General features: G+C 38.0%; 1 protein-coding gene across 6 annotated transcripts in view; it reads right to left on the bottom strand.

Moving 5' to 3' along the window:
• UBR5 (ubiquitin protein ligase E3 component n-recognin 5) overlaps positions 1-18,454 on the bottom strand; it is a 138,461-nt gene that overhangs the window by 21,849 nt on the left and 98,158 nt on the right. For all 6 annotated transcript variants that reach the window (XM_047728548.1, XM_047728550.1, XM_047728549.1 and 3 more), the window contains exons 28-44: positions 17,729-17,820; positions 16,500-16,646; positions 16,284-16,402; positions 16,079-16,205; positions 15,860-15,989; positions 14,641-14,801; positions 14,280-14,519; positions 9,826-9,949; positions 9,133-9,244; positions 7,985-8,116; positions 7,342-7,599; positions 6,529-6,797; positions 6,144-6,355; positions 2,967-3,197; positions 2,438-2,511; positions 1,058-1,230; positions 845-958 (exon numbers count right to left, since the gene is read on the bottom strand). In XM_047728548.1, the coding sequence (XP_047584504.1) occupies positions 845-958; positions 1,058-1,230; positions 2,438-2,511; positions 2,967-3,197; positions 6,144-6,355; positions 6,529-6,797; positions 7,342-7,599; positions 7,985-8,116; positions 9,133-9,244; positions 9,826-9,949; positions 14,280-14,519; positions 14,641-14,801; positions 15,860-15,989; positions 16,079-16,205; positions 16,284-16,402; positions 16,500-16,646; positions 17,729-17,820 (2,715 nt within the window). The remainder of the gene's footprint in view (positions 1-844; positions 959-1,057; positions 1,231-2,437; positions 2,512-2,966; positions 3,198-6,143; positions 6,356-6,528; positions 6,798-7,341; positions 7,600-7,984; positions 8,117-9,132; positions 9,245-9,825; positions 9,950-14,279; positions 14,520-14,640; positions 14,802-15,859; positions 15,990-16,078; positions 16,206-16,283; positions 16,403-16,499; positions 16,647-17,728; positions 17,821-18,454) is intronic.

Genomic DNA, 18,454 nt, shown 5'->3' with positions numbered 1-18,454 from the left:
TTTTTAAAGATATTATTCATTTATTTGACAGATCACAAGTAGGCAGAGAGGCAGGCAGAGATAGAGAGAGGAGGAAGCAGGCTCCCTGGTGAGCAGAGAGCCCGATGTGGGGCTCGATCCCAGGACCCTGAGATCATGAACGGAGTCGAAGGCAGAGGCCTAACCCACTGAGCCACCCAGGCGCCCCTTGTTATGTTTTTATTTGAGAAATAGTACAGACTGTGTAATTTTAGGCTCTCAAATAAGGCTTTTATCTAAAAACTAGATCTACTATCTAACTAGTTGTGTAACAACAGACATTCCCACAAGAAATGACAAGAAATGTCATCTCTGCAAGCCTCAATTTTTTACCCGTAAAATCAGGATAAAAATGCTTTCTATCCAACATGGTTATAAAAGACTGAGACCGCACCTAGTAGATATTAATAATGACCTGTTGAATAATTCTACTTTATTTATTCATATTCTACAGCCAAAAAGAAAAGTTTGAAGCCAGTATGACAGATATTCATATATACGATATATATACATATGCATTACACATATAAAGATTTAATTTCCAGCAGCATTACATCATTCAACTCTGTGAAACAGACCAAACACATAATGAAACTGCCATTTCACAGATGAAGTCACTGACCTAAAACAAGTTAGTCTCAAAGCAGGATGGTAACACTGACGGTGTTATGAAATAATATGGAATTATGTCATAAGGCAGGAACTTCTGGTATTTCCATTATTTGAGGCAATACAATATTCTGGAATAATGCATTTCCAAAACTCGAGATACTGGGACAAGTTCTCGTTCACAAATATTATATTGTGAAGATTTTTACTATCTTACCTCAAGGCAGTTTCTATCCACTGTAACCTCCATTAAACATTTCCCACTACTGGCAGATGAAGAATAAAGACCCTGACTTGGACGGCCAAAAAGATCCTCCTTTCTAGCGTTTGGCTGCAATTTTAACAGAAATATTCTAGTTATACTGAACATTTAAAAAAAAAATAGAGTCACTTAAAAAAAAAACTTGTAAGACTAGTTTATCTAACTCACCTGCAACAGATGTGGCTGATCGGCCAAGGGGATAGCTTCAGCCAGAGGCACTTCAAATGGATTTGGGGGTATACATCCAAGGAACGTCATGGAGTCTGAGCGTCGGAAAAATGGATGGTTTTGACCCGTTTCTGCAGGAAGAGAGTCCTCATCCTTATCATTCAAAGTAGCACCTAAACGTAAAGAGATACAGTGTTTGTTTTGTAGAAAGTATTAATTAATTACCAGGGAAGGGTAAAAGAATCTCAATCTGTTCAATCCAAAATTCCTGTAACCTCTTCATGAAATTTTAATGTCACCCCAAAACCAAAAACAATTGTCCAAAATTCTGATAATATTTCTAGGTGAAAATTTAAAATATTAGCAATTTACAGTGGTTACAATGGTAAATTCTATTATGTGTACTCTAACATGACAAAAAAATACTTAAAGTATTAGCAGTAACAAATAGTGTTCCATTTCTGTACTGGACAAACATTTCCCAACGCTTTCTCTCTCGAGGGATTCAAACCTGAATAGAGCTAGCTTCCTAAGCCTATTCAGGACATGGCTCACTGATGACTCTAAAAGGAGGAGATGGTCTGGAGCAGAGATCTGAACATGTGCTTACAAAAATTCTTTCTCTACAAGACAAAAATGTCTGGATGCCTCATTCATCTCAACAGTAAGTCAGCAGAAGAACACCATCTCCCCTTAATGGAGTAAAACTGGACAGTGTACGGTACGCTATGAAAATACTGAGCTATGGCTGTGTTTTCAAACAGCAGCAGTTAGATCAGTTGTCTTTCCCCGGGCTGAATAAGGGTTCTAACTGTTAACAAGAAATAGGGAAGAAGACAGGCTATTTGACCCCACTTCAAAAAAATTTTAAATTCCACTTGAAATAATAGCTAAAAACTATAAAGAGACTGCAGAAGATCCCAAAATTTCTTCAGTTTGGAATATTTTCTTTTTATTGCATTAACTCGTAATTACGAGTTTTGATATTCGAGAGTTATAATGGGTATTTCTCATTGTCTTGACTAAACCTATTTTGCATCAGCATTAATAAAGGTTCTCTTAAGATTTTTAAAAATGCTGTACTTACACACTTAAAAATAAAGGTAAACAGAAGACTAAAACACAAAGGATACAAAGATAAAATAGAAAAAATATTGACTGTTAAAAAGTTCGTAACATTTCTTTAATTCATCCTTACTTATGAAGCAAAGAACTCAAGGATATATAAGGGAAAATGGACAGAAAATGCAAGAAATGGGACACAGAGAAGAAAAGAGAAATTCCCACCCAGACAGAAAATAATGAAGTTAAAAAGCTTGAAGGGGAAATACTGAGGCAGCCATTTCTTGAAGTAGATTAGCAGATTTTCTGTACACTAACTTTGATTGGTGTCATCATCATTTTCATGTTCTGAATCTTCATTATCAATACCCAGTTCCAAGAGTTCTCGCGTCCTTTAAAAAGACAAGTTTTTACATGAAGTATGGAGCAGAGGTGATGGGAACTATAAGCAAAAAACACTGAAGAAGTCAGTTAAGTATCTAGTCAATTTCAAACATTGTGATCAAGTTTTAGACTCTGGGAATGGTAGACCAGCCAAATGTACAGCAATTACAAAAGAGGTTCAAAAGAAAAAGGATAATCACAGTAAGAAATAGTACTTACACAAACTCTAACAGAAAACATGACAAACTACATCAAACATAAAGCTTAGGTGGATTCTCAGGTTTCCTGTTTTAAATGAGTAGTAGCTATGGATACTCAAGCCCTCTTTCCCACATGAAATGTTCCTGTACTATTTCTCTTTTGCAACACTGTTCTCCTCGCTCCAAAAATCGAACAAAACGGATAGAGACCATTTTTAGCAATTAAGTATTTCCTAAACCAACCTCATGGCAAGTATGGGTACCTTTTGCGTTCCAGTTGAGGCGTATCCAATGTTGTTTGCTGATTCATTGCTTTAATCCAATATATAAGGGCTTGAAAAACATATGCCACATGCTTCAGTGAGCAAACATCCAAAACTGGAAGAACATCAGAATGCTCATCATTATGAGACCGCATTAAAGACAGAGCGTAATTTAGGAAGTCCCCTCGGGCAGACATCATTCCTTGACGGGCGCTAAGCAATGTGGCACGTCTGGAGGAGGAAAAAGAAATTAAAATCTTTTTAAAAAGGACACAAATGTGAAACTTACCAACATCATAAATATTCAAAATTAGGAACTAAGGGTATCCATAAATCAAAACTCATTAGCCATATGTGGTCCTCTACTGGTTTTTTGTTGTTTTTTTTTTTTTAAGATTTATTTATTTTAGAGGGGGGACGGCAGGGGGTGGTGAGCAGAGGCAGAGAAAGAAGCCAAGCAGACTCCCTGGTAAGCTCAGAGCCCAACACAGGACTCTCAGGACCCCGAGATCAAGACCTGAGCTAAAATTAAGAGTCAAACACTTAACTGACTGAGCCACTCAGGTGCCCCACTATCCTGCGCTTTTATTCAGGAAAGGATTTCTCGTGTCCTTTGGAAGGGAAAGGAATTTCTTCCCTAAAGACAATGGTTCTCGAACTTCAGGGTCTTATCAAAATCTACTGGAGGGCTTGTTGAGACAGACTATGGCCCCATCTCCATAAAATTTAGTAGATTTGGAGCAGGGCCCCCAAATTTTGTATTTCTAACAAGCTCCTAGGTGATGATGTTGTTGCTATTCTGGGGAATTACATGCTGAGAACTACTGCCTAACATGACACTAAGACACAAGCAACAAGAAAACACACACAGCATTGAGACTTTATCAAAATTAAAAACTTATGTTCAAAGAACACCATCAAAAAAATGAAAACACAGATAGGATGGGACAAAATTTCTGAAAGTCATGAATCTGATAAGGAAATTATATTCAGAAAATATAAGCAACTCATACAACTCACTAACAAAAAAAGACAAGCCAATTAAAACACAGGCAAAGAATCTAAACAGACGTCTCCCCAAAGAAGATATACAAATGACCGATAAGACCATGAAACAATGCTCATCATTTATTTAGCCATTAGGGAAATGCAAATTGAAACCACAATGACCTACCACTTCATAACCACTAGGATGGCTACAAGAAAAAAGTAACAAGTGTTAGCCATGAGACAGAGAAATTAGAAACCTCATACACTGCTATTGGGAATGTACAACAGCACAACCACTCTGGGAAAGTCTGGCAGCTCCTCAAAAGGTTGACAGAGAGAATTACCGTATGATCTAACAATTCCACCGTTACGTATTTACCCAAGGTAACTGAAAACATGTCTATACAAAAACCTGTACACAAATATTCACAGCTGCTTATTCACAAGAGCCAAAAGGGTTGAAAAACCCAACTTATGGATAAAAAAAAAAAAAATGTGGCACATCCATACAATGAAATACTACTAGGAAGTCATGTATTGACTGATAATGCTAAACCTGGACGAACCTTAAAACCATCATGCTAGATAAAAGAAGCCAGGCACAGAATACCACATACTGTATGATTCCCTATATGAAATGTCCAGAATAGGCAACACTACAGAGAAAGAGTGTAGATCAGTGGTTGCTTAGGGTGGGAAGGTAGAGGAAAATCGAACGTGACTACTAATATTCTCGTGGAGATGATAAAAAATATCCCAAAATTAATTGTGATGATGCGATTAACTGCATAGCTCTGAAAATACTCACAAGTATGGAACTGTACACTTAAATGGGTGAACTGTGCAGGATGTGAATTCTCTCTCAATAAGGGTATTCTATTAGAATGAGAACTACAGTGAAATAAAGGGAGACCCCTGTTCCCAATCAAGATCTATTATCAGAACTCTATTCTTCAGGGAGGAACTTGCCTAACAAAGACAATGTTTGTATCTTTTTGTGGAGCTGGCTTCCCAGGACAAGAAAGCAGAGGCCTCCCAAGTAGTCCAGATCTTTCTGCCAAGCATTCAGTTTTGTACTCTAGACGTTTCCACCAAATCCTCTTCCAGTTCTCAGTAAATCAAGTATGTCCATTCTATACTCCTCTAGATTTTTCTCTTAAATTTCCTATTAGTTTATTCAGAATCAAAGTCTACGTGTAAATTCTGCCTCCTCCTGCTCCACCCTTCAACAAGGCTATAATTCTATATGATTTCAGTGTTTCTCTCTCTCCACCTTCCTGGCCTTCACTTGTCCTAAATAACTATTACTTTTCAACTGTAGACTCCAACCGTATCTTGTTAAGGTTCCTAAGCAGTCTCCTAAGCCCCTTGTCTTTCTCCCTAAATATAAACAGCAAGGTTGTTTTGCCTAAGCCAAAAATAGAACCAAATCCTAGGACTGTGACTTCAGGTACGGGGTACTTTCACTATATGGCACTGCCTCGTGACTCTAGTATTCAATTTTGGGCTAATTCCTAGTCCTGAAAAAGTTCATTTTATAACTAAACAGAAAGAAAACAAATACAGGAGCACCTGGGTGGCTCAACTGGTAAACGTCTGACTCCTGATTTTGGCTCAGGTCATGATCTCAAGATCATGAGATGAAGCCCTGGACCAGACTCTGTGCTCAGAAGGGGTCTGCTTGAAGATTCTCTCCCTCTGCCCCCACTCAACTCTCTTGCATGTGCTCACCCTATCTAAAATAAATAAGTAAAGCCTTAAAAAAAAATACCAAATACATAAATATACTTAATACAATTCAACAAACTGGTAGATGTAGAAAAAGAAATTTGAGGGAATCAAAGAGCAGCTTTGGTAACTGCACACTCTCTCCTCTTCCCGAGTACAACATGCATTCATATTCCATGTTCAAAGGACACAAGGATGTAGATCAACTACTTCAAAATGAGAAGTATTCAGCATCAGATTCCTACAATCCCAATGAATTTTTAAAAATTAGCTTGGATTAGAACTAACTTATTTTGCTTCAACTACACAACAATTTAAAAACAAGTAACACAAGGTATCTCCCTCCTTCAAACAAAACAGACTGAGGTCTTATGTAACAGCAATCTAAAAGCTCTAGCTTTCTAGGACATACATAAGGGTTCTGTCTAAACATACAAGCATATATGAAGCATTTCATACCGTCTGCCTTCCAGGGTTCGTAAACTAGCCTCTTCTCGTGCAGTCATCCTCTCTCTTCGAGCTGAATTCTGAGAAGCGTGAAGAGGATGATTTGGATGCCCCGGATCACCAGCAGATGCTAATGCAGAACCATAACGTAATTGAGCTTCAGTAGAATCCATAATACTGACCATCCAGTTCCAAGTGGGAATAAGCTTTTCTTCTACATAGTTCTATGAAGACCAAACTAAAATAGTTAAAACTATCCAAATAAAGTTAAATTTGATATACTAGTATTATGTAAACATTTAAATATTTGTAACATTAATTCCCATTATACTGGAATTTTCATAAATGATCAGCCAAAATATTTATTTGAATGAGTAACTTTTCAATGTTTTCATACCTGTAAGTTTACTGCATCTTGGTAAGTCAATTTCACAGCTGCTGGAATCTGAGAGTACACTAGGTGATTGTACTTAGGAATAAGGCCCATCAAGTCCGAGATTTGTCTGATAACAATGCTGTAAGCCCTGGCTAAACTGCTTGCAGATGTTAAGTAGCTGCTGGCATTGCTAGCTTCCAAAGCAGCTGCCGCAGCTGCAGCACTCGTGCTGATGGTACCACTCCGGCGTAAATTTGAAGGATCAATATAAATCAAACCCGCTGAACTTGCTATAAAGAAAAAAGGACAACCACAACAAGTTGTCAGATGCTAATTGTGTTTCTCTAGCACTGTATACATTTAAATAATCAACTACACTGGCAAATGTGGCAACTGGACAAAAACTTTTTCTTAAACCACACTAAATTAGGGAGGGCGATGATGAGGGGGACAAGAATTACTATAATGTTCTCAACCAGAGACAATTCTGCTATTCCCTGCCGCCCCCAAACAGGGGACATTTGACATCTACAGGCATTTTTGGTTGTCATGAGGGGGTGTGGGGGTTGGTGTTGCTACTGGCATCTGGTGCATAGAGGTCAACGATACTGCTAAACATACTACAATGCACAATCACAAATAAAGGATTATCCAGCCCAAAGTAGCAATGGTACAGACACTGAGAAATCTTGATATAAGCATATGTAAATACTTTTGGTACTTGAACCCAGCAAAACAATGAAGAACTATTATGAAACTACTTAACTGGGCTAGAAAAACATAATTTTAAAAACCTATTTAAGTCTTTCAAGAATACAAAGTCTTCCGACTTGCCTGCTGGCGTGGATGTGCTGGAAGGGGCTGTGCTGGCCGCCCGCTGATGCTGCGTGTTGCGGACAGCCCACTGCATGGACCGGGGAGCTTGAGCAGCGCCATTGGCGTGGGAGCTATTTGTGGTTCTCTCTAACGGCTCATCAAGCATAAAGGTCTCCTGTTCTATGTCGTCACTCTGACTACTGCTGCTATCAGAATCACTTGAGTCATTTGATTGTGAATCATCTTCAGAGAAGAAGGCAGGAACACTGCTCGCACCTAAATTTTTTATTTTGAAAACCGAAACCACTGTCAGTTTGTTGATATTTAAAACTACAGTGTACTCCCTTACTCAGAAAAATAAACATATATTAAACAGAACACCAGGCTACAGTCTTAATAGTCTACAAAACTCATTAAGATAGTTTAATTACAAAACAACTGTTCTAAATGAACCTTAAAATTAATCAATTTTTAAAAATGAGAAAGGAAAAAAAGTCATTAAAATATCTTCCTCACTAATATCCACAGGGAAAAAGGATTAAGTCACAAAAAAGACCCACTCTTGTGCAAATCATAAGGAGTATAGTTTAACCAATTCATGCTGAGTATACACATAGCCTTAGTATAAGCAAGAAAGCTGTATAGAAATAAGGGAACATACCTGCTTCTGAGCCCGCAGTTGCGGCAGTAACAACACTTCTACGCCCACTAGCGTTATCTTGGTTGCTATGGTTACTTTCACTGTCACTTTCTGTTTCAGCTGCTGCTAGCAAGTCCAGCTCCATGTCACTCCCTAGAAAATATATTTAAATAAGAAGGGGGGGGGGGAGTACAAACTCATTGTAGAACAAGACAAGGTCCAATAAACCAGAATGTCATAAGGTAACGGGAGGGTGGAAGGGCAGAGAGGGGGGATCACTACTACAATAAGCATAACTGCCCGCTTAGTAGGAGAAAAATGACTAGGCAAATGATGGTACTCAGTAGACTATTACACTCCAATTCAAAATCTGTTCTGTAGAGCCTAAGGTAAAAAAGGGTTGGGCAAGAGAACCTCCATCAGGGGCAAAGCCCTGGGCTAGGTCCAGTGCTCCATTTTCATCTGTTTTACATACAGGGATTCTAAAAGGGAAAGAAAGCTAAAAAAGATGTATCTAGAATTTCACAATATATACATGTCAAAACATGTAAAATTATAAATCTTAAATATGTGCAGTTTGTTGTATGTCAATTGTACCTCAATAAAGCAGATCCCCCAAAAGTCTATCGATTGGCTACTAGTAAGAACAGTTATGACGACTATGTAGCAAAAATGCCAAAATAATTATTCTTAATGAAAAAAGAAAGGCACAAAAATTACACATGTAATATCTAAGAAGACATGCATGGAAATGGGGCAGAACAGGGGAGGACTGAAAGTAAAAATATAAACTATTAGCATCTGGGTGGGTTTATGGGTCATTTTTTTCCTTTTCTCTAATTTGCAAATGTTGCCTAATGTAGTTATGATTATTTTAACTTCTAGAAAGGCTTTTAAGAAAAGTCAAAACTTTTAAGTCAAAACCAAAAGGTAAAGGAGGAAGAAGGTAAAATTATTTTATATTTATAAATATATACATAGGCATATATGCGTAAATTTATATGTATATATGTGTACAGCTGCTTCCTAAAATTTTGAAACAGATGCTAGATTGAAAACATGCTGAACTTTATAGTCATTATACATCAAATGGGGCTTTTCTCTATATTAATATCCTTAAAGGTACCTGATTTATTCATACTGAATAATTTCTCAAATAACCTGCATACCGTCTTCATCATGCTCATCGTGTTGTCCCTCTGCCTCAGCATTTTCTTCCCCATGTTCTTCCTGTTCATCATGATGATCCTCTTCTCCAGCCACGCCCTCCACCACCTCAACCTAAATCCAGAATCTTATTTGTAGACAATCAAAGCACATAATAAACCCACATCTCTACCAGTATTCCTCCACAGCAATTAATAACTATAATACGAAGATCCCTAACTACAGAGAATTTTAACACTAAGGAGTTTCAAAAATCATTGGCTAGTGACAACTTGCTATTAAAATCATTATCAATATATCCTAAGGTTTGTAATTATCCATATACAGAACCTTAAAACTGGAAGTATAACAATTATGTACAGACTAAGTTTTTTAAACCTTCCACAGTTATAAAATTTACCTAATGAAGATGCATATCCTCTATACCTTCATATCCACTGCACCTAAAACCTTTTTTCTTAAACATTGATATCTTTTCTAAGTAAAAATAAGCTTATGTTTCAATTTTGTATTATCCACTAAATCAAGGATTATTAAAGTCTTTTTAAAATTATAACCATAGATGAGAACATGTAACAAAAGTCTAAAACCTGGAAGCAAATACATACAATGGTAGTAAGCTACTATTAAGAAAACTTCTTCCCTCCCATATAAAAGCCTCTCATCTACCACAATGAAGACAATTACACAACCACCTCTTCCACATCCGCGGAAACAATGTCATCCTGTTCTTCGTCTCTGCCCCGAACGGGCTGTGACTGGCTGATGCGCCTCTGCTGGGGGTTCCGGATGATGTAGGAAGACTGAGACTGACTGGAGCTGCGGAGAAATGGGAGCTTATGAGGGTGCTACTGCCATCCCTCTGCCACACAGCACACTTTCTATGTTTCTCAGTGACACTCAGTGTGACCCACTTGCCAGGATGCCATTTTAAATCTGACCTAAACATTCTTGGAAACCAATAATTAATCTATAGTATATCAGAAAAGATGAAGCCCAAAGAAATTAATTTTACCAAAGAGATTTAACTTAGAAATCTCAGAACTGTTTTTACTTTTTGGTAAGTCATTTCAAATGTGTTAATGCACATCCTTTTAGGAGTCCTTCCCATTGAGACGCTTTACGGGAAATTTTTTTCCTTCTCTGCTGCTTTCAATGCCAGCAGTCCTCAACTTTCCAAGGTTCCAACTGCAGCATTCCCCAACGAAGCATGGTAATAAGTGGCTTCCTACAAGCGATCCACTCCTTTTAAGAGACCTGACCTTGCCTACTTTGTATATTAACCACAGACTTGTGTGTAGAGGAAGAACATCAGTTCAAAAGTATGAATTTGAAAAGAGAATCATAAAATGTGGATGGCCAAGTAGTTCCACTTCCCTAAAACTACGCCTTGGAAACAGCCAAGAAAGGACAGATGCCTCCATTTTAAAGGGAAGGGGAGAATGAGAAAATGCAGCTTAAAATGCAGGTCAGAGATCAGAAGATGGCTGTGTGACCTACTATTATCCTTTATTTACACATTAAGAAACACAGTCTAAGAGAGGTTAAAGGACCTTTAAAGGTGTTTACATGGATAGTGTTCTTTCCTCACCTCAGCTGCTCTTAGAAATGAGAAACCAGGGACACATGAAGAGTCAACTGACACACTCTGCCTTCAAACACACAAGCAGTCTCAAATACGGTGTTTCATACTAGAAATTTAAGTAACTGGTTCTTCAGAGATAGTCAGTTACAAAGCATATGAGAAGGCTAAAAGAAAATCTGGAAAGATGAAAAGGGTATTTCCAACCCAAGATTTCAAGATTTCCAATATTAAAAAATAAGAGTCAACATCTGGGAAGCCACAAGTAATTAGTATTTCTTTTTCTTTTTTTGAAGATTTTATTTACTTACTTGACAGACAGAGTGACAGTGAGAGAGGGAACACAAGTAGGGGGAGTGGGAGAGGGAGAAGCAGGCTTCCAACGGAGCAGAAAGCCGGATGTGGGGCTCAATCCCAGGACCCTAGGATCATGACCTGAGCCGAAGGCAGACACTTAATGACTGAGCCTCCCAGGCGTCCTAGTATTAAAAAGAAAATATCCTGGAACATCCACAAGGTCTATCATCCCCTCAAAGGAGTTATGCACTAAGTATATGTGTACTAAGTCCCAAAATATATTAATAACTCCCCATTCAGAAATGGAGCTTCAGTTTACTTCATTCTGTGATTCAACTTTTTTCCCACTAGACTTCATGGCACAACTACAGTCCTGAAACCCAGTCTAGTAGGAGTTGTAAAAATACTTCTAAGTGGTGGGAACTTCTAGTTCCAGCAATTTGCCAAACTGCAGAGAAATCCCTCTTGGTGTGGATTACCTAAATATGCTAGATAAAATATTTAAAAAACAAAGCACAACTATCCTGGTGATAAGGGGAAACAATCCTATGTCGTTAAGCTTGAGAGCAATGGTGCCACCATTTACACCAAAGGCATGTGCTCCTGTCTCAGGCTAGAAGGGTTTCAAAGAGCCATAGGTTTCAGAGGAGACAGTCTAGGATGTAAGCAAAATAGGAAGTTATATCATAGAAATTCCTTCTGTCCCCCTCACATAAATAAAGCCAAACGTAAACCAGGAAAGGGCAGCCGATTTCAAGAGACCATCAGCCATGGCTGGATGGGTAGGAAAAGTGTCTCTTCAGAGAACTTCTGATTACAAACCTACACTCGTGAGAGTTTAGGGCTACAATCTGTGCTGTGAGGTAGGGTGGGCTTCAGTGAGGAGTCATCTGATGCCTCGACACTATCAATAGGCACCAAACAGGGGCATCTAAGCGGCTCAGTCAGTTAAGCATCTGCCTTTAGCTTAGAGGTCATGATCCCAGGGTCCTGGGATGGAGCCCAGAGGGAGGCTCCCCGCTCAGTGGGCAGTCTGCTTCTCCCTCTGCCCCTCCACCTGCTTGTGCTCTCGCTCACTCCTTCTCTCTCTCTCTCAAATAAATAAGTAAAATCTTAAAAAAGAGAAAGAAAGAGCACCAAAAAGCAGTAATCTCCCCCTACTCTGCCATCTAATATTCTAGAATATACGAAAAAGGAAAAAAATCTGTCTAGAATTCTCTCTAAATATCTTTAAACTTTAATAGTTATTCAACCTTGGACAAGTTACCTAACCTCTCTAGGCCTCAGATTTCTCATTTTTAAAATCAGAATGACAGTGGTTATGAGTTATTGGGAACATTAAGACAGGTAATGCATTTACCATGCTTAAAAGTTCCTAGTTCATAATAAAATTTCAGCTAACAGTTTTTGTATGAGGCATGGAGATAGAGAAACAGGCTAATTAATAAGGACATTAAGAGTTTTAAAGAGGTGAAGGGAAGCAACAGAAAAAGCAAAAATACTAAACTCAGACCTTTATGCTCAGTGGAGTGATATATACCATCTACCATCCAACACAAGGGAAATCAGAGACTAGCAAGTGTGTACTTCTTATTTAAGACATGCTTGGAACACTCATCAAAATACACCCTTACGAGGAGTGATTATACTGTATTATAATGAAGGATTTCCACATTTTATCAACAGCTGTTGAAAACATTCCACTATTATCTCTCTTGATTATCAAATGAGATCTCCTTCTGGGGAAGACTTGAGAGATTTACTCAAGAATCAATCAAGGGTAATGGAGCGAAGGAGAGAACTGAAGAGTGCACAGTACTTTAAATAAAGAGCCTAAGAAGCAGTTGGCAAGGGGACACAAAGTCTTGATAACTTAGTAAGAACAGGCTCATCGGCACTGTTTAAAGATGAGATCACTCCAAAGTCTGTTCAACAGATTAAAAAAACATTTATGTTCTGGAACAAAACCAAGGAGAGGGTGCAAAGAATTCACCAAGTAATTCCACTTAAGTAACTAGAGGGCTCCTCACAGGGTATCAGGATCAAAAGCATCATATGGAGCCCAAGCAGATTCTGCTAACAGAATCACTGGATAATGAAGTATTTTCGTGAGTCTGAAAATACGTAGTTTGATCTGTAACCATTTTCAGCAAATCCTGGAAGTCTATCAGTGACAAGGCTACTGTGGGAAAGCTTTGACAGACAAACCTGGATTTAGATTCCAAGGTATCCTAGGAGACCTAACACTAAGGGGAAAGTTGGGACACATACTGGCAGATGGAATGAGGGGAGAACAGTGAGAGAGCAGATACTCAATGCATCAACCCAGAGATGAAGTTCTGGGAACGGTGTCAAATACTAATGCAGGCCTTCCTTATTCAACACAGTGATTTTTCCAGAAAAGAAGAGTCTTTAGGTCCCAAAGATCTTTATTAAACATCATTATACAAACACACAGTGACAAAATGAGACTTGAGAAAACCAAAAATACAAATGGCTCACTAGAGCCCTGCAACTCAAGTGTGGCCCCTGAACCAGGACCACTGGCACAACCTGAGAGTTTACAAGGAATCGGAATCTCAGGGCCCACCCAGACCTTCAAAATCAGCCTCTGCATTTTTAATAAGACCCCAAGTGATGTGCATGCATATTTAATTTTGAGAAGCACTGTGCTAAAAGACACCAGAACATTTTACTTTCTAAACATCCTGACTCAACAAGCTTACCGTCTAGTTACAAACAGAAAAGATGAATGAGACTTAAGAATTAATCTTATAACTAGAACCATTTAGTTATTGAATTGTTTTAGCCTATCTTAGATAATACGGTTGTTGCAGAGAATATTTTTAAATTCCAGCATTCCGGTTATTTATATTACACATAACAAGCTGCCCCCTAGCCCAATCCTTTGGACACAGATAAAGTTTTAAGTCTTTCATTCCTCAAGCTGGCCTTACAGCAGGCTTTACTTAAAGTAAGAAAACACAGGAAGTAATGATGCCTACGGAAGTCTGAACTTTCTTACCAGAGTACTTTACTGGCATAATGAAAATAGAATTTTTTCAAAACAAAAATAAAACCCACAACTATGCGTCTATTACTTTAGATGTGCAAAGTGCTCCTCACAGGTTCCAAACAAAACAAAATCTCTATCGCTTGTTACATAAATGATCATGGACACCACCTGAGTTCTTACGCAGAGGTTTAGTAACCCACACTGTATTTCCACAGAAAGAATTAATGAGAATCTGTTATCAGGTAGGAATTTACCTGCTAGACTGATCAGATGATGGTCGTGGTGGCAGTGGTTCCACTGAAAACAATTCTTCACTGCCCTGCATGGCATCTATGCTAGTGCTAGCCAGAGTAAAAGGTGCAGTAGGGCGAGCAATCCCCATTCTGACAGGAACGATCAGCGACTCTGCTACATTGCACAATTCTTCTACAGCGTAAGGTAGTAGTGCTTGGAATACACGCTTGCATTTTCCAATTGGCTGTGGGATAAAGTTGCTAGAGCAAAAAGGAAAATCCAGGAATCTTTTATGACTCTTTTCATATACACAATGTTATCATTATCACAAAAAATGTGTGTAGAAGGAAACAAAAGCCAAAATCAAGAAGGAGGTCTTACTTTTTCTTTTTGGACGAAGCCATTTCCACACTAAGAATGACAAAAACTCTTGCCACCGAACGCAAAAACCTCATGGTCACAGCAATAGCTTCTTCCCTACGTCCCGGTGTGTATTTGTTTTGGAGCTCTTTCACTAGTGTACCTAGTAGAGTATCTAAAAGCTTTAAAAAATTGTAATCACTCTATTAATGTTGAGACAAAAGATTTATAAAGTAAAAAGTTCTAACACTTTCTGAAGATTAACATTTCATAATAAGAACCTCAAAGTAAATTTAACCAAAACATTTCTAATGTCAGTGATTAATTTATGCCACATGCTTACCATGTCTTTGACCTACAGTGGGTCTCAAATGTCTGTTTTCCCTTTTTAGTCTTATAGTTCTTTGTATATCAATATTTAGAAGAAAAATCAAATCAAAGAAAGAATGTATTTCACTCACTATAGGGTACATATTGAAAAAATAAAACATATTCAAATACTTTATATTAATAAACTCATAATCCCATCCTTCCCACTCAGTCATTATTATTCTTACTTTCTCATTTCTATGCAAGGTCTATCATATACATATTAATTACAGAGAACATCCAATTTCACATTATTGGGGTTTTTTTTAATGTTACTTAAACTTTATTTCTAAATTGCTACATTACATTTCAACAAGTGGCTGGGCTATAATTTGAGTCAATAGTCCACTATTAGTGGATCCATCAAGTATTTCATCTTTTACTATTCTGTGACATGATTTTTTTCTTTCTTATACCATAAATTATGATAAGTTCTGGGGACACTGATTTTTTCTGGCTCATGATTTTATTGCCAAGTTGTTATCTAAAAGAATACCAAATGCAATGCCACCCCATCAGTGTCTTAAGTTGTTCTTTTTACCATAAATTCATCAACACTAGGTTTTACGGTTTTATTCTTTTCTAGTTTCACAGCAAAAAGGAGTACTTAACAAAATTTGCACTGTTACTATTAACGTTCCATACATTTTTACACTGTTGCCTTATTAACACATTTTAGAATTTTTGCTTAGAATGAAAGGAGCTTCTGTTGTTAATGGAGACATTTAAATCACCCCCAAAATCCCATTCCCCTTAGTGTACTAATTCAAGCTCATCAGTACTTAGGAGTTTGGCTCAAATAAAATCATGGGAAGCTAAGTCAGAAAACATTGTTTTCATGTACCTGTATATAAACATCCAAAGAACTTACCAAAATATCTGCTGTACACTTGACTATAAGGCAATGAGTGAAACAGTCCAGCCGAATGGTGCCACTTTGCTGATTGAGGTAAACTTGCTCTTCTGGCAAAAGATGGCCTATCCTACTGCTGGCACTGAGACTTGAGGGGGAAGATAAGATAATGCACTGTGGTCACCTATATTAACATGGGAAATACATAAATTTAAAACATATTTAATGAATACATACGGGTCTTTATTCTCCTGTGACCCAAACATAATCATGGATTTCAAAGCATTCCAGTCCTGCAGAACACGTTCCAATGCAAGCTGGGCAAACCTTGGGGGCTCTAAATCATGATCAGGCATATCCGAATCTAAAAAGAAAAAGAAATAGGGAGTAAGAAATAAATATAATGCTTTTTATAGGTGTCGTAACTGTCAGACTCACCCACCTTCAGGATTGGCCGTTTTTCGGTTACGATCCTCCCTGATGCGAGGAGGTCTGTACTGACAGTGCTCTACTGTTTGCCTTGCAACTGTCTGCACTAAAAACAGCAGGAGGTGCTCTCCCCTGCAAAATGGAACATTGTCATGAGCAGGGAGAGGGGGAGGGCTACTTAGATTCAATGTGCATATTTCAATTTATGTCCTTAAAAAATCCCACTTGCCTGCTGTTTGGCAGAGTAACCAGATTAGTAGCAGTGAGCAGGCGGTAAAGTAGATCAAGACGAGCAGATTTCTGTCCAGCAATTAGAGTTTTACATTTGCATTTTTCCCAACAATCACAATAGGCTGTTGGTGACGTCCTTTTGAGTCTAGAAAGAATTCATATACAAGTACAAAAACTGAAATTTAAAAAGACAGACACAAAGATCTCTACTGAAATTATGGAGGTGTAACTTACTGACACCAGAGAGAACCCTTAGTTTTTAAATGCAAAGTGTAATTCTTAAAGCATGCTTAATTAGGAAGAGTACTTAGAGGCATGAAGTCTATAAAGTTACTTTCATGAGAAGAGGGACCTTGTAATGACTTGGGTATAGTCACCTCCTTTGGAATGTCTTCATTCCCCACAGCCCCCATCCAGTGTAGGTGGTCCTTCGATGGGCATCTAATAAACCCTAAAACCCTTAGGGGCAGATGTTTCATGTTTGTGTCCTCTCAAAGGGCTGTAAACCCTGTTAGGACAAGGATTCTCTTATCCACCACCACCCAAGTATCTAGTGTGTCAAAGCACTTAGTAAGCAATCAATGAATAAGTACAGTATCACTTTTAGGTGTTTAAAATAAGGAAAACAAACGTATGAGCCAAATGTCTTTTAATAAAAATCATAAATAAATACCAATGCAATACCTATAAACATTTTCTACTTGTCCTACATATTTTAAAGCAAAAAAGATGGTTTTTTACAAACCAATTCTCTGTTAACCATAACATCTACTCTTCTGTAGCACAGTTACAGCTGAAGTCCCTGCTGAGATGCTAAGGCACTGCAAATGCTCATGCTCCAGTATTTTATTGCTTCTTAAGTCTGGGAAAATTAACAAACTAGCCATGGTAACTCTACTGCTGGATGAAAGGTTATTACATTCACTTTAAGAAGTAAATAAACATACACCATGATTCACTTAATACCAGCAGTGATCTCCTGCTAGCAGATCCTACTACAGGGGCCTGAGACTTTGGCTGGCAAAGTCGAAAAAGCAAAAGCAAATGAAAAACATTTCAAAGTACACTCTGAATCAGCAACCGTATTTTAATACATAAAGTAGCTTAAGGAGAACAACGTGACAAACCTCATGCTCCCTTAATTAGCAGAACATTATCTTGTTGAAGATTACAGCAATATGAATCTAAGCAATTTCTAATATGAAAGAAGACGAGAATTGTACTCACTTGCAATCATGACCTTTATGACAAACCCTTGCACATTCTGTACAACAACAGAGTGACTCCAGCAAGCCACAGGTTCGACACTCAAAAATATCCTAAAATTTGAAGCATTTATTTTTTTAAAGAAGAATATATGTACATTTCACCATTGTAATTATTTCTGGTATTTTCTGAAACAAGTCAATCACAACGAAAGCAGAACAAAACTAATGTGCTCTGCAAACAAAGAGTAATAAATGGGTACAGCGAAAACACATTTTATAGTATTATACAAGTGGAAGTCAAAGATTACCGGTGGGGCAAAACTAACTCATATCAGGGGCACCTGGGTGGCTCAGTGGGTTGAGCCTCTGCCTTCGGCTCGGGTCATGATCTCGGGTTCCTGGGATCGAGCCCTGCATCGGGCTCTCTGCTCAGCGGTGAGCCTGCTTCCCTCTCTCTCTGCCTGCCTCTCTGCCTACCTGTGATCTCTCTCTCTCTGTCAAATGAATAAAAACAAAACAAAACAAAACTAACTCATATCATACCCCCAAAAAGGCATTATTGTTATAAAATCTGTATCAAGAACTGTGGATCTACTTAGAGTGAAGATTTCTTAATTTTCAAGGTATCTCATAATTAACGTTAACGATCACCTCCTCTGCCTCACTTATTTAGGAATTAAATAAAAATTAATTTCCTTTAGAGAATTTTGTAACTTAAAATAAAAGGAAATACTAGAGTTAGAAT

This window comes from Lutra lutra, chromosome 4 (genome assembly GCF_902655055.1).
Source record: "Lutra lutra chromosome 4, mLutLut1.2, whole genome shotgun sequence".
In the NCBI taxonomy this organism is placed as follows: domain Eukaryota; kingdom Metazoa; phylum Chordata; class Mammalia; order Carnivora; family Mustelidae; genus Lutra; species Lutra lutra.
This window is presented reverse-complemented; position numbering and strand designations above follow the sequence as displayed.